Source organism: Dipteris shenzhenensis, chromosome 28 (assembly GCF_047967505.1).
Source record: "Dipteris shenzhenensis isolate YYH24624 ecotype China chromosome 28, Dip_SZ_1.0, whole genome shotgun sequence".
NCBI lineage: Eukaryota > Viridiplantae > Streptophyta > Polypodiopsida > Gleicheniales > Dipteridaceae > Dipteris > Dipteris shenzhenensis.
In genome coordinates this window covers 1,825,627-1,842,210 of record NC_141623.1, presented here as the reverse complement: position 1 = coordinate 1,842,210, position 16,584 = coordinate 1,825,627, and the positions used below count along the sequence as shown (strand labels likewise).

At 42.2% G+C, this 16,584-nt stretch overlaps 1 protein-coding gene across 1 annotated transcript in view; it reads left to right on the top strand.

Moving 5' to 3' along the window:
* Positions 1–3,357: 3,357 nt before the first annotated feature.
* Positions 3,358–16,584, top strand: part of LOC147883027 (protein CELLULOSE SYNTHASE INTERACTIVE 1-like) — a 77,628-nt gene continuing 64,401 nt past the window's right edge. The window contains exons 1-2 of the mRNA XM_087399305.1: positions 3,358–4,002; positions 12,405–12,545. Of these exons, the coding sequence (XP_087255431.1) occupies positions 12,445–12,545 (101 nt within the window). The 5' untranslated portion in view covers positions 3,358–4,002; positions 12,405–12,444. The remainder of the gene's footprint in view (positions 4,003–12,404; positions 12,546–16,584) is intronic.

Sequence of the window (16,584 nt, the reverse complement as noted above, 5' to 3'; positions counted from 1 at the left end):
TTCAATCCATAAAGGGGGCTCTATTGGAGTGATACTCTCATACTTGAGAAAGATACAAGATGAGATTGCCACTAAGCCCAATGAATCATTCAAAGAACACTAAACAAGACAAGAGAGGGAGACAAAAGTAGGCACACTCAATCTATTGCAATATGTATACTTGTCAACAATACAAGAAGGCTTCTCATATAGAGAGCCTTTAGAATAGTTAAGCCCATGTGGTATCTTATGATCCACACATCTCCTACTTGTAGCCCTTGCTCCACATCATCTTCTCATGCAGTCCACGTCCTTGGGTGGCTACCATACCTTAGCTCATACTTTTGCCTCTAATTATGTCCTCATGGCACCATCTGTCAACACCTCCCCTATTTGGCTACTACAAGGTGGTTAGATGTGATTTTACAATTCCATCACCTCCCTTTAGTGCATACCTACTACTTAAGGTGGTCAAGTGTGGTATTATAAGATCAATATCTCCCCTGGGTGCATACAAAGCTACTCTTAGGTGGGCAGGTTTGATAACAAAAGCCAAGGTCTACTCATTTGGTGATCTTTGCAAAGGATGGGCTAAAGGTGGTAAGATTCTCTTCTTAGAACATTCTATTTTTGTTGCCATTCTGCTCATTGCTTGATGACGACTCTGCATAGTTGGCTTGTTGTTGCTTCAATCTGCAGTCTTCTTCTTAGGGTCCCAGCTTCTTCCAATGGTTACACTTTGTCTTATTCTTCAATATGCAATCACTTTGAAAGTGACCCATCCTTTCGCAATGGTAACACGTCTTTGTTGCTTTATTGAACAATGCTTGTTCTTCATGGTTGTTGCTATGTGTTGATGTCGATGCCTTAACTCTTTTTCTTTCTCAAGAAGAGATGACACACTTTCTCAAATTTTGGATCTGGAAGATTCTTTAAGGTTGTTGTCAATGCATTATACTCCTCAGGCATGCTTTTAAGGAGGATTGTAAGTGCATCTTTTTCTCCTACTTTTGCATTTATGCCTTCTAGCTAGGTCATAATGCAGGTCAGGTCTTGGGTGCTCTATCCCCCTCCCACTAGTGGATCTATCTGAAGGTTAACGAATATCTCATCCTTTTAGGTACAAGGGGGGTCCACTGAGGTGCCCTTTGACCACTTCCCTTGAGACTGGGAAGGTGCCTCTTGCTCTATTCTCACCTGTTCTCGAAGTCTAGCACATCGTTTGTGGTTTCTCAAAGCCTACTTGTTGGGACTTTTGTGCTTCACCCTAGAACAAGGCCCTCTAGAAGGCTCTTCCTAGGGTATCTAGGACTCCATCCATTATCTGAGCCCATGCTACATCCTCATCAAGTGAGCCTCTCGTCCTAGCAGCATAGCATTGGGGTCTATGTTGATTTTGAAAGATACATCTAATAAATCAATCACACGACACATCCAAAGAAATACGAGTATTGATCCATGTGATAAAAACCACACATAAATTCAAATCTTATTTTCAATGTGAAATATCTATCCATGTGATAGAAACCACACATAAATTCAAAATCTTGTTTTCAATGCGAAATATCTACAAGACAAATCAAACTTTGAATGACAAAATCAAAGGAAATTTGTTTTTGTTATCAGACGGATACAAAAACAGCATGTACTATCCAAGAGAGGAGTCCCTTCCCAAGCATATCCATGAACCTCTATAGCAATCTACAAAATCATAATTCAAATTCGGGGATCAAAGTAAGAATTGCAACCCTCATGACACTAGATGATTATCAAAATAACATTCACCATGGAAAGAAAGATTGAATTCGTCAAAGCAGACGATTGCCAAAATGGCATCCACTGTGGAAAAAAAAGATTAAATTCGTCAGGGTACCTGTGAACAACTTTCATAGGCTACGTGTTTTGCGAATTTGTTCCACCATATGCAACCTTCATTGTTTATCCCGTATTATCCACTAAATCACAAGATTCGTGCTACTTTGGTAAGTGAAGTGCTATGTCCTTGCTTGGAAATGAAAACTTTGCAAGAGCCACAAAAATCAAGTGCCACAGGCAGAAAGAATCAGGTACGGAACATTCAAAGAAGACGCATGTACCATGAAAAAAAGAATCGCCTTCGTCCTCATATCCCATAGCATCTTTGCCGAATTTGTTCTCCAAATTTGCTGTACATATTGGCTTAGAAAAGGAAAAGAAATGCAAAGGAAATATGTATGTAGCTCCTTTCCTTGCATGCCTCTGTGCCTTTGCATCCCCTCATCAAGGCCCTAGGTTTGGTGCATTGCTTCTACGATCCATGCAGACGCACACAAGATGCAAATCACCAAAGCTACGCAAGATTGTAGAATGTTCACAAAATAGTCCTTACATAGACTTGGAAGACCTTCTTGGATGTTGCAAATTGGTCCATTGTTGGCATGGACACTGTTCGAAAAACACCACCATCAGCGAAATGAACGCATCCGCCAACCGCATCGGGCAAGCACAACCACTGAGAACAAACACGAAGAGCACCACAACGGAGACATCCATAACGTTGACGATGGACAGATGCATGCCAATATTCCAGGCCAACACCGCCATACAAGTCCACCAATTTGTACATCACACAAATTTCAGAAGACCTCATCAAAAACTTAGAAGTACCCCTTCTATGCACAGATAGCCACTAATTGAATATGGGCAATTACAACTCCACCAATCCATTGATGCCACAATTTCTGTGAGTTCTCCTCACTGACATCGAAAACAGCTTGCATGCACAGCCAGCGACAACGAATCACATGTGGGCAAGCACACCTGCCCCACGAACGGAGTCGGAGAACCTGTAGCGTACAAACGATACGCCCTTGAATCACTGAGCAAATGCATGAATTTTGCAACTGTCCATGCATGTATTTCGTCGCACCATGCATGAAGTCAGATTCAAGAGGCCAATCATAATTTATATATTTTTAAAAATATCCACCAATCACAACATGCCAAATAGAGTGGACATTTTTTTAATGTTAATTCACAATTTTTCTCTTTCGCTACCAAACGACCCTACCCCATTGGGGCAGGCCAAAAACTTTAGATTAAAGAAAAGAAAATGCATAAGTGATACAACTCATGCTATAGGGTAGCATGAAGCATGTGAGGCCATATCCATAATCCAACTCAATGAATCTATGTGCATTTAGTGATAGTGGTAGGATGTATGTGCATAACAGTGCTAGGATCTTTGCGTGAAGCTCTTGCCACAAGTCAGATCCTTACTCTCCACAAATTACCAGGTAGTAGGGCCTCTAAGTATTGTTGAGTCCTGTTTAGGAATTGGTTTAATATAAGGTAATAGTGTCGGTGGTGTCTCACGTATGGGGAAGCTCGGGCCAACGGACGTACTGCGCACCACAACTCAACATTTTCGTGGTGTTGCTGTCTGTGATCCAAGCACTCTTCCATCTCATGGGCAGTTAACGACTACGTCTGTGCATCTCACTTCTTCTACGGTGATTTTGGGTTGTTGTGCCTCTCTCTGTTCGGTTGGCGAACTTGCGTTTGCTTCGATTCCAAGGAACAACAGCTCTACCTCGCTCCCAGTCGTCGGATCTGTAGTATGCGAGCTTATTTAAGGTTGCATTTACACTGTCTCGAGTCGTAAAAGATCATCAGTGAATGCCGATGTTTCCTTTCAAAGGACGAGGTATTTTCTCGAATGCGGCTATGTCGTGTCATTGGGCTGTCCATGCCACATTGACGGATCGGAGCATATTCTTCCGGCAACGAACATCTAAGAGGTCAAGTTAATGGGGCGATTTAATTATCGTCTCACTTCCTTGCATTTAGCATTCGTTGTGTGAGGCAGTGCTTATAAATCAATATACACATCTTAAGCGAAGGGACGATCGTACGGGGACTGGGGAGCTACGAATAGTCCCAAGATCGGAAATTGAATGCGCGCGATCCAGCACCTGTGCTTCGTAACGCGTAAAGTGTGCGGAATCAAGTCTGCTGTGGCAGCTCAAGTCTTGCGTCTTAAAGGTACATGCATTTTGTTCTGAGAATCTCTTCCAAGTTTTATCGAAATTCGCTCTTCGGCACTCGTATTCTTTCTCCAACGGTTTTTGGCGTTAGCGGAATATCAAGGGAGAAATGGATGCATTTTAGTCTCTTCTGATAAAGTGCATTTACTGAAGATGGTCCATTTCAAGCTTGGTTTGTGCGATTTACAAAAATTGGTATTAGATGCGGAAGGACTCGTTAGCCACATTAGACATTTAGAACGCATTTCTTTGAAGTCGATGCAATATAGTTTCCTGTGGTAAAGTACAGTTATTGAAGAGCGTCCATTTCAAGCTTCGTCTGCAAAAACTGTATAGATGTGCAAGCAGTCAAATTTTTTTGTTATTGTAAGGCACACAACAAACTCCATGCTTCCCAGAAGGTGAAGTCGTGAGCTTAAGTATTTATTTTCTGTTGACATAAGCCTACTGATGTAATTTCCAGATCACCCACTCTCTCTCGGTTCATCTTGTCGACAAAAAGTGCACATCCCTTCTACATGATTTCCAAACTTTACAGGAGTGCTGCAGGCGATTTGACAGAATCTTGGATTGTGTAGAAGAGTACAAGTCATGACAGGTGTTTGACGTTGCAGTTGGCTTCATCTACATACGTAAGCGGAGGGATTTTGCGTTGAAATCTTGAAAGTGTGCTTAAAAACGTTTCAGCATGGACAGGAGAGGACGCCTCCTCCACCCATAGTTGCAATCAGGTGGAATTGTCGGCTGGTATAGAAGGTCTTTGTTCTGAAGAGGTTGATGGAGAGCCTATGCCTGCAAAACGAGTGGAAACCTTGGGGGAGAAGATCAAGACCATGTATCAGCGTAAAGAAGCCCCTGTTAGGCAGCCTTCTCCTTTAGTGCTAGCCTATGTCACGGCTGAGTCTGCCCTTCGCCTCCAGAGTGCTGATAGAAACTCAGTATGCAGACTTTTGCATAAATGAATACTCAAGCGTGCATGTGCGTGAATGCATTTGTTTAAATGGTCTACACCCATAGTTGGTCACTAATGACATTAGTGGGGATGTCATAAGAGCTAGTCCTTGCTATGCACGGTATCTCCCGTCTGTCCAAGTCTGCAGTGCTGCCCTCCACATCTTTGGTATGGTTGCATCTCTCTCTCTCTCATCCAATGTCCTACTCCTTGGAGGTGGGAGAGGGCCCTCTGTTGCACCATTGGGTCGGGTGGGAAACCTACTCCTTGTCCCAAAGGAGCTAGCTGGACCATTGTCCCATTGAGCCTAGCCTATATGTGTCCGCTGTCCGCACATCCATCCATCCTGATCTCAAACTTGTAGGTGCCAAATAAGGGGTTGATGCTCGAACTCCTCTTTGCATCAAAGTGGGGCTTGTATCAGTTGTCCTGCCAGTCTCTGCCACACCTTGAAAAGGCTTGGCATCAGTGGGGATCCCCTACCCGTGAGGGGGGCTTCTGAGAAGAGCCATCGGTGAGACTGCTACCACTGACCGCTTGTATGTGGGGTGTTGTTGAGAAACCCCCTCTGCAGGAGGAGCTTCCAGGGCTCTGCTTTGTAACACCCACATCACATAAGGAGGGCTCTAGACTGTTTTTCACCCAGCCTTGAGTTCGTCAAAGAAGCCTCCATGAGAGAGAGGTTCTCTCTCTTCTTTCATCTCGGAGGTCTCTCTAGAACTCTCCCCCTAGCCCAGTGCTTGACAAGTGGCCTCATCACTTGGTGCCATATGTCCCACAGGGAACCCCTTTCTTTAAGCCCTCTCTTGGGCTACCCTATGCACCTCCTACTAAATGCCTAGGTTTAGGTGTGACCGGGTGTGATTTTTTGGTGAGCTTTTTGTCATGAGCTTTTTTTCAATTTTCATGAATATTGCGAGCTTTTCATTCACCTGAGAGAGAGAGAGGGGGGGGGTCATGGAGTGGGGTGGGTTGAAAGTTTGGGTTGTGGTTGCAGTTAAGAGGAGAGAGGGGGGGGAGGGGAGATAAAGGAAAGGGGGAGGGACGGGCGCATGGGTAAGGTGGCATGGAGAAGGGAGGGGAGGGGGGTTGGAACATATATTCATTATCATAGTAGAGAACGTAGAGGGGGAACTTATAAGGTATGCAAAGAGGAGTGCAAGGAGGAGAGAGAGGATGAGGAATGTGAAAGTTATGTTCATCTACTAAATGTAAAGGGGAAGGGAGAGCATGTGGGAAATTTGTTTATTTTAAAAGTGTATAATTTGACAGATTTGACTTCATATTTGGATTCCTCGTCGAATTCCGGTCATTTTGAGTACCAACATGACCATATTCTGATAAAAATTGGAAAAATGGTGTTTTTGTCATTTTGGCCTGTTTGGGGCCTCCAATTTTTATCAGAATATGGTCATGTTGGTACTCAAAATGACCGGAATTCGACGAGGAATCCAAATATGAGGTCAAAAGTTTCAAATTATACACTTTTAGAATGTACATATCTCCCATAGTTCCTCCCTTCTACTTTGAATATGGACATATCTTCCATAATTTTTTGCCTCCTACTGCCACTCATATCCTCCCTCCCTTTGTGCATAGTATACACTCTTCCACCCCTCCCACATGCTATGAAAATGAACATATCCTATATTCTCTCCCCCTCTTTCTAACCTCCCCATCTTTCTTATAACAAAAACATGTATGGATTTCTAAAAAAAGCTCGCAAAAACAAAGGAAATGGTAAAAAAGCTCACATTAAAAAGCTCGCCAAAAGATTTCCCCCGGTGTGACCCTAGACCCCAGGCTTCCAAGGTCCATAATATTCCAAGCATTGTCGAGTCCTTTGGTTTCCCGCATCACCATAACCAGGCCACAAGGCCCCGGGATTATGGCTGACATAACATTTCCTTCCCCTTAGGAATGGTTACGTCCTTGACCGCAAAATTGGGAAACCTCCTCTGGAGATTGCTTACCCTTTTCCACGTTGAACTCTCTTCAGTTCTATCTTTCCATTCAACCAGACATTCTTGGTATACGGTATGTCTTGTTCTTTTTTCTTGTGTATCTAAAGTTCTTTCTAGTTCATGTGGTAAAGGAGCATGTTTAATGAGTTTAACTAGGAATTCATTTTCAATGAGATTATCATCATCTCCTAACTTTCTTTTTAGTCTACCTACATGAAAAATTGGATGTACTCTACATCCCTCTGGTAAGGCTAATTTGTAAAGCAAGTTCTCCAATTCTCTTAAGTATTATGAATGGTCCACAATACCTAGGATACAACTTTGGGTATTTACCAGTCTTTAGGGATTCTGAAGATTCAATCATCGTGAGATAGACTTTCTTATTTTCTTTAAACTCCAACCTTCTATAGTGGGGGTTTGCATAACTTCTTTCTTTATCTTGAGCCCTTCTAATGCTATCTTTAGCTAATTTAAGCATTTGATTCATATCCTTGAGAAAGTCTTTGGCTGCTTGAACTTTCTCTTTTTCGAGTCCCACTGCAATCGGGGCTCTAGGTTGAAATCCATACATCATCATGAATGGACTAAAACCTGTAGGTGAATGTTTGGCATTGTTATATGCAAATTCTAATATGGGCAAGTACTGTTTCCAATTAGTTTGCTGTTTACTTACATATGCTTGAAGCATATCCTCAATGACCTGATTGACCCTTCAATTTGACCATCCCTCTGTGGATGATCCGTAGTGCTCATATTCAAAGCGGTTTCCAATCTCATAAACACAGCCCTCAAAAAATGGCTGTTAAGTTTGCTATCCCAATCACTAACAATACCGGTTGGTAGCCCATACAATCTATAGATGTGCTCCACAAATGGCCTGGCTGATTTAGGAGTTTTACCTCTTCTTTGGTTGGAATAAAGTGAGCCATCTTGGTCAATCGATCCACAATGATCCACACAGAGTGGTGCTCCCTTTGTGTCCCAGGTAGTCCAACAATAAAATCCATGGAGATTGAAACTGGCCTTCGATAAACAAAAGGGCAGTGAACTTCTTCTACTCAGTCATAAACTTTATAAATAGCCACAATGCAAGCTTCAGTCACTTCCGGGCACCTGGTGGAGGCAGCTGAACACAGCCGTATGGATTCCGTACAGTCCGTACGAAAATTTTTCCGGAAGTTAAAAATGAGTTTTGGCACTTTCTAGAAGTGAGTTCTAGCCTTGGAACAGTCAAAACAGTGTTAAAACGGCTGAAAACAGGCTTGAAACAGCTCAAACAGCTCAAAAACTGCACAAGAACAACTGAAAACGTCCTACACCTCTGGGAGAGTGAGGGGAGAGAGATGGAAGGTGGGGGAAGGGCATGCATACACATGCTTGACAAATGGCATCTCATTCTTGCCATTTGCCCCTTCATTAAAGTCCTAACCCCCATACCAAGGACAACGTTGGTTGTCCTTGGGCCCAACTTTTAGACCCCTCTTTTAAAGCCTTTGCCTTGCCCCTAGGACCTAGTGGTGCACCTAGACTTTGCCCTTGGGAACTTCTAGGAAGTGTGCACTTCCTCTAGCCAGTCCCTCACGGCCAAACCATTACAACACTTAACCATGGTTAACCTCGGGTTAAGCGTAGGTTGAGTTACGAAGATACTTTACATCACTTTTCACGTCCTCGTGACAAAAAGTACAAATAGGCAAAAAAAGCCCATACCAGAATATACATCATCTGTAAGATACAACCTGCAATGATAATATGGGTTAGGAGAGCTCGAGAGTCCGTCCATACATCAATGCATCCTCTATGTCAAGTGTCACGAACACCCATCATGGAGATCTCACGGCAGAAATACTGTGAGCAAGCAGCATCTCGGGTGAGACAATCGGTGCCACCAAGCGATCTCGAGATATATGAGCAGTCTGAATCAAGGAAGGGGAGGTGCTACCCTCCTCTTGAGCACTAGGCAATGCTCCAGATCTCTGCTCTGCTGAACCTGTAGGAGCATGTACCGTAGTTGGCGCAAGCTGAAATGCGTCGAGGTAGAGCTGCAAAATCAAAGGCGAGTCTGCCAGGTCACCCTCCTCCATCCACCTTGCATCCAGTGCAGGATAATTCCTGAACTTCACCAGATAGCGATGGGAAACTCTACCTTTTACTTTTCTTTCCATATGTGCCAAAATCTGTTCCGGAACCAAGATTTCATCCAACTCTTCCACCTTGGGCTGATCCTCATGCAGCAGGTCAACAGGCACATCACCCTGGAAAGGCTTCAATAAACTCACATGAAAGGCATTGTGTATGGTCCAAGTGGCAGGTAGCTTCGGCCTGTAAGCTATGTCATTTATGCGTTCAAAAATCTGAAAAGGACCATAATACCGCATCTTCGGCTTTGTGTACACTTTCGTCTTGCCTTTCATCTTCCTGAGTCGTGCTTTTTGAAAACGCAGCAGCACCCAATCGCCCTCTTTCAAGAGCAACTCGCGGCGATGCTTATCGGCTGCTCGTTTGTGCTTCTCTTGGCTTTTCTGGAGGGCTGTTCTGACCTTCTGGTAAGCAACATCCAAACTTTCCACAAATCTGTCCGCTTCAAAAATCTTCTCTTTTGTATGCAGAATGGGAGGTACCTTCCATTCTCCTGCCACAATTTCGAAGGGGGCTTTCCCCGTGGATGAGTGTATAGTGTTGTTGTATGCGAACTCAACAAGTGGCAGAAATTGCTCCCATTTCGATTGCTGATCCGAAACATAGCATTTGAGAAGATCAAGGGCAGTGGAATTGGCTTCTTCGGACTGCCCATCAGATTCAGGATGGAAAGAGGATGAGAAATTCAGCGTGGTACCCATATTCTCAAAGATACCTCTCCAGAAAAGACTTGTCATCTGCGGGTCTCTATCACTGACAATTGATTGAGGCATCCCGTGATGTTTAAACACATGAGACATAAAGAGTCTCACCATCTTGTCTGCTGTAATTTTCTTTCCGACGGGAATGAAGTGGGCCTGCTTGCTGAATCTGCAAATATTGGTCCATATCCCATCATGTCCAGATGGTGTACGAGGAAGATCAAAGATAAAATCCATGGCAATGCTCTGCCAAGGTCGATCGGGAATAGGTAGAGGCTGCAGCAGTCCAGCCGGCTTTTGCTTGTCATATTTCACCTTTTGGCAGGTGATGCATGTCCTGACATATGCCTCGACATCTTTCCTCAATGATGGCGAAAAGAAATAGTGAGGTTCATCCCATATGAAGGTATTTCCCTGGTCCGTCATCGGAACGACAATCTAAGCATCTTCTTGGATGATTCTCTTGTCAATGACAAGAGAAATCACTAATCCGTGATTAGTAGACATTGAAAACATTATTATATATTATATGCCAATAGTGTAACATGTAAATGTATTTATGATGGACACCGACCGATTTGTTATGGCGGTGGATCATCTCAGTAGATAGGATAGTCGAGCTGGAGCCACTGTTTCAGATGGCATCGAATTTGGACATGTGATACTTATTCTATTAATAAAAATGTGCACACACATGTCTAGGTTCTAGGGGCAATAGGAAGGAAAGGGTGCATTAAGGTGCATTGAATGGTAGATGCATGGGTCATAGGCTAAGGATAGGTGTAAATGGGAAGATGGAACTTGAGTGATCTCAAGGGACATTAATGAAAGGGTATCACCCTTTCATTGTGAATCTCACGTAGCATTCTTCATTCACCTTGCATTCATCCGCCATCTCTCACATACTTTGCATGTAGGTCGAAAATAGAAACAAGTACTCTCACGAGGGCGCTCTTCCCTATTGGAGGGCCAATCAGCATTCAAATTCTGGATGTATTGCACACATTTGCATTCTTGAGAAAGTTGGTTCTTCACATTTCCTATAAAACCTAGCCAAACCTTAAGAACGTTTGCAATTCTTGTAGGTTTGTAGGATGTGGCCATTCCAATATGGCCCTTACCTTTTCGGGATCCATACAAATCCCTTCTTGGGATATGATATGTCCCAAGTACTTGACTTCTGTTGCAAAAAGAGAGTTATCTCTAAGCGATTGGAACACTTTCCTCAAATGTTCCAAATGCTTTTTCTTCGTTTTACTATAGATGAGGATATCATCTAAGAATACTACAGCAAATTTCCTTAAATATGGCTTCAAGACACTGTTCATAAGTGTCGTAAAAGTTGCTGGAGCATTAGTTTAGCTGGCTCGTCAGGCCCGGTGTTTCCAAAAGAGAGCAGTACTGAATGTGGTCTCTTGCTTTTATAAAGCTGGTCAAGAAAGGCTTCTGGATGTTAAGTATGTTTGTTGGCCCAAGTATGCCAACAGTTCTTCTTTTCACCACTAATACAGGTTTCTGTTTTCCTAAAAAGAAGGCCTCTTTATGTTCTCCAGTTGGTTTTACATGTCCTTCGAAATGCTGCCTCTACAAAGATAAAGTCCTTCTAAATGTTGCCTCTGCAAAGCTAAACTGTAGTAGAACTGGTGACATGCGTTTCTTAACATGCCAACCCCAAATGTTAGTTAACACAATTGTCTAAAAATCTTAATGTTGTCTAAAAATGATACCATTGTCGCCATCCTGCCCCTATTCTCTTTTTCGTGTAGCTATGCCATATATGATTGGATGCAACAATGACTCAAGTTTCCATTTCCATGACTTGGTTTCCTGCATGGAAAATGACAGGCTGGTGGTTTATATGTCTTGACAAACATAACTTGGTTTTGTCCATGCTTCTATAATTTGTTCGTAACTCTAGGAGACTCGTTATTCAACAAAGCATTGGTATTCTGGTGGGCATTAATTGTGCTGTTTTCTTAGCAAACTTCTATCTTTTTACTTATAAATTAAAGTTTATGCAATGATGATCTCTTGTGAGACTTGTCCAATCATGCTTCATAAACTTAATCAGGTTAGGAGATTCATAGATGACTGAATTGTCCCAGACTTTCCAAACTTTAAAGAATATGTACAAAGATCCAAATTCTTTTAATGGAGGAATTTTCCTCACGAGTTTTTTGAACTTAATTCTACAGCTAGTGGAAGCTATTGTAGTTTCTTGGATTGTAACATTACTCAATCTTCTTTAGGTTTAGAAAAGTGGCTTTTGTCCATGTGCCCATTTGAGCATTTTTGTGCACCTCTATTGTGGGTTCCTAATTGTTTTAGTTGATTAGAATGTTGGTTGGCTAGCAGCTATGTACATGATCAGTTCTTTGTTTTTATGTTGTTTTCAGACATATCATTTTATTTTTCTGGGCATTGTTCTATATGCTACTAAGTAGGAGGGTCCTTGTTGGAAGATTGAGATCCTTGAAGGGAGGTTTTTTCCAAACACGCATTTGTACAAGCTCATGGAAACACCTGGAAAGAATTGTAAAGATTATTATTCTAAAGAATCCAGTATAATTGGTGCAAGTTTCTGGAAGTAAAATTTGGAGTAATTTAAACGTGGGAAGGTTTAAGATTTGATACTTTCATGCAGAAGACGGGAACTGAACTAGAAAGATTTGGGATTTGATACGATGGGAACTGAACTAGAAAGATTGTGGTTGTCCAAGCATGCACCAAGGTCTCCACGAACAGAGCCACTAACTCTGGACTCAAATATGACTGTGCAACAGAGGTAATTAAGCTTATTGTGCTGTTTTATAGAGCATGTTTCTTGTCAAATATGCTTTAGATCTGCAAGAATTTGCATATGAAAGGGTAAAGAGTTGGGTAGCATTTATGTTTTTCATAGATGCATTTGTTTGTCATAAATCCATGTTGAAATTGGTTTCAGTCAAACGGTTTTTGCAATTTACTCACTGTATGTTTCGACTATAGTAACGGCTGCTTATCATTTCATATTGATTCGAATGCGCTTAATATCTATCTATCATATGGTAGACCAGATGAAAACTTACATTTTTATACTGTATTCATGACTAGAGCTATTAAAGCAATGGCCAGTAGCTCAAGTCTGCTGGTATGAGATCCATAGTGGGAGACTATGACAAAGTGATATGTGGAACTGCAGTGGACTCATGGGTATTTTATAGAATAGGTTTAACGGGGATGCCTTATTCTATGTTGTGGGTAAACCATTGTTGTGATAATTTTGACTCGATGAGCTACGCTTGCCAATACCTTCTATTCATGGAAGATGGATGTTTTTGTATACTACACTTTTAGCTCTTGGTGCCCAATGAAATATCATAAATACTCTAGATGGGGAAATCTTGAGTGTCCATCTAGGAGGGGAGAGATTCTAGCTGGCCTTTAGTCGTCTTTGTCATGGTTGATTGAAACGAACAATTTCTAATCTCTCTGGTTTTCGTTGATTCATTGGCTAGCTCACAGGCGCTGGCATTAGTATTTCCTCCCAGCCTATCTCATGGATCGCATGCATCACAAAAGATACGTAACTTTTTAATCCTTCATGCCTATCCACAAGCCCACAACTCCCTAGATGGTTCCCTCTGCCACATGTCATCATTTTAGACCTTTAACTTGGTACACCATTTACCCCTCTCTTGGGGCACAATTAAAACATTTGCCCTTTGGCATTATTACACATTTAGATGCACCTAGGCCTTAGCACTCAGAACCACCTAGTTGATGCCAATACACCCTCACCTAGGACCTTGGCAGTTACTTCCCTTGACCATTTTAATTACGCACATAAAATATTACAAAAGTTGGTCATCTAAGAGAAAATGCCCACCGATCTTTCCGAGGTCATGCTATCTTGGCTAGAGCATAACATTCCTTCCCTCTTCAAGCATCAGCGTCCTCGATGATGAAATCTGGGAACACTCTTCGTAACTGGTATACGGATTCCTAGGTAGCTTCCGATAGAGGTAGACCATGCCATGCAACCAACACCGTGGGTATCTTCCGATTGCGCACTTGCATTGTTCCTCGGTCCAGGATTCCTGTTGGTTTGCGTCTTGCATTATCCTCTATCTCCTGAAACAAAACAACACCTTTGATTAGTGAGTCACCAGTATGCAAAAATTTCTTTAAATGAGAAACATGAAACACTGGGTGCACCTTACACCTCGGTGGTAAGCACACTCTCTTGCAGTCAATGCGAAGGAACTCTGAGAAAAACTTTTTCTCCTTAAATTCTCTAGTGGATCGGTTTTCATCCACATATATTCCAACTATAGTTGGATTCGTTGGCCTATAACCATAGTTCAGATCAAACGGACTGAACCCTATAGAGGAATGTTTTCTATCATTGTAGGCAAACTCCAACAATGGCAACCACTTGTCCCATGTATGTTGCCTCAATGACACATATGCTCTAAGCATATCCTCTAAAATTTGATTGATTCTTTCTGTCTGACCATCCATTTCTGGATGATCCCCACTACTCATTCCCAACTCAGTCCTTAGTGTTTGAAATACCACAGTCCAAAAATGACCGGTAAATTTGACATCTCTGTCTGACACTATGGATCTGGGTAATCCATGCAGACGAAATATATATCTAATAAACAAATCCGCCACTTGCGGGGCACTAATAGATTCTCTAGTTGGAATGAAGTGAGCCATCTTGGTAAGACGATCAACCACCACAAGGATAGAATCATATCCACCTTGTGTCGTAGGCAGCCCTACAATAAAGTCCATGGAAATGCTCTCCCACTTACTTAGTGGTATCTCCAAGGGCTGTAAAAGTTCGGGTGGCTTCACCCGCTCTGCCTTGCTTACCTGACACGAAAAACAACGTGTCACATATTCATGAATATGCTTTTTCATCTTTGGCCAAAAGAAATCTCGCTTCACGAGATCATATGTCTTCTCGACTCCTGGATGTCCCGCACATGGGCTATTATGGCATTGCTGAATGACTCTCTGCTTGAGATCATTCTGATTAGGTACTACTACCTTGCCATTTCTTTTCAGCATACCATCCCTTATGGTATATCTTGCATAAGTTTGGCCTTTCCTGGATGCCAGGTCATCCTTTTCCCCGGGTTTTAACACATGAGCCTTAGGCCATAGGCTCTGGACAAACTCGTCCACCTTTTGAGTTTCTCTAATCTCGGCCATTAGAGCACTCTCTAACATCGTGAAATTCATGTTATGCATAATGCGTGACCGCATCAGCAACTTTATTATCTTTTCCTCTTCAGTAGCGAATCGTCAAATTAAACTCCTGCATGACTTCTGCCCACCTAGCTTGGTGGCCTCTCAAGTCAGGCTATTTACAAAAATGTTTCAGAGTATCATGATCAACATCCACATAAAACTCTGATCCATACAAATAATGTCGCCATGTTTTCAAAGCATGGACAACAGCATACAACTCCAATTCATGAGTTGGCCAATTTCTTTGAGAGGGAGAAAGCTTCTTGCTTTCAAAGGCTACTGGCCTTCCCTCTGGGAGGAGAACTGCTCCTACCGCAATGCCACTTGCATCGGTTTCAAGGGAAAACGGTTTCTGGGGATCAACTATTTTTAACACCGGTCCTGTGACCACAGCTTGTTTTAAGGTGTTAAAACTTTCCTGTTGATTCTGTCCCCATATAAAAGGTACTTTAATAAAAGGTACTTTATCTGAGGTCAGATCAGTCAATGGCGATACTATTTCGGAATATCCTTTGATATGCCTTCGATAAAATTGGACAAATCTCAAGAATAATCCAAAGCTGTCGAACTCTGAGGGATTGGCCAAGTCAGTATCGCAGCCACTTTCTTTGGATCCATGTCTACCCCCTCTGGAGTAATTATGAATTCTAAGTATTCAAGTCTAACCATACACAGTATAATTTTCTTCTTATTCACATAAAGACTGGCTTTCCTCAAAGTACTGAACACTATTCTTAAGTGTTCATGATGCTCAGTAATACTTTTACTGAATACCAGAATATCGTCAATAAAATGCACTACAAACTTTCCGATATACGGACGTAGTAAATCGTTCATAAGCATGACGAATGTAGCTGGAGCATTGGTAAGTCCAAAGGGCATTACCAAAAACTCATAATGACCAAACCTACTTCTAAAAGCGGTTTTATGCACATCCTCGGCTCTAATACGGATCTGATGGTAGCCACACTTAAGATCTATCTTGCTGAAAATTACGGCCCCATGCAATGCATCTAGCAAATCATCGATCCGAGCCATCGAATACCTGTGCTTAACAATGATATTATTTAATGCCCTGTAATCTATACAGAGGCGAAAAGTATCATCTTTCTTCCTCTTTAATATCACTGGGGAAGCAAAAGGTGAAAAACTGGGTTGAATCTGTCCCAGCTTGAGGTATTCTTCCAGTTGTCTTCGCACCTCAGCTTCTTCTGTAAAGCTTAATCTATAGGGAGGTCTATTTACAGGTTCTGCCCCTGGGATAAGCTCAATTTTATGTTGAACATTCCGCTCTGGAGGTAACCCATAAGGTAACTCATCCCTAAAACAATCAGAGAACTTCTCCGATATCTCTTTAGCCAACTCGGCCATTTTCCCATCTTGGGTAGCCTCAGTGCTAGTCGATGCATCATCAATCGACTCTACCGATGCTATACACAGACACAGAACTTCTTTCGGAGTCTTCCGAATTTCCATGGCTGAAATCAATGGTCCTCAAGGTACATCCTTTTCACCTCGCAAAACATATTCTACCCCGTTCATCTTGAACTGGTAAATATACTTTTTCCAATCAATGGCTG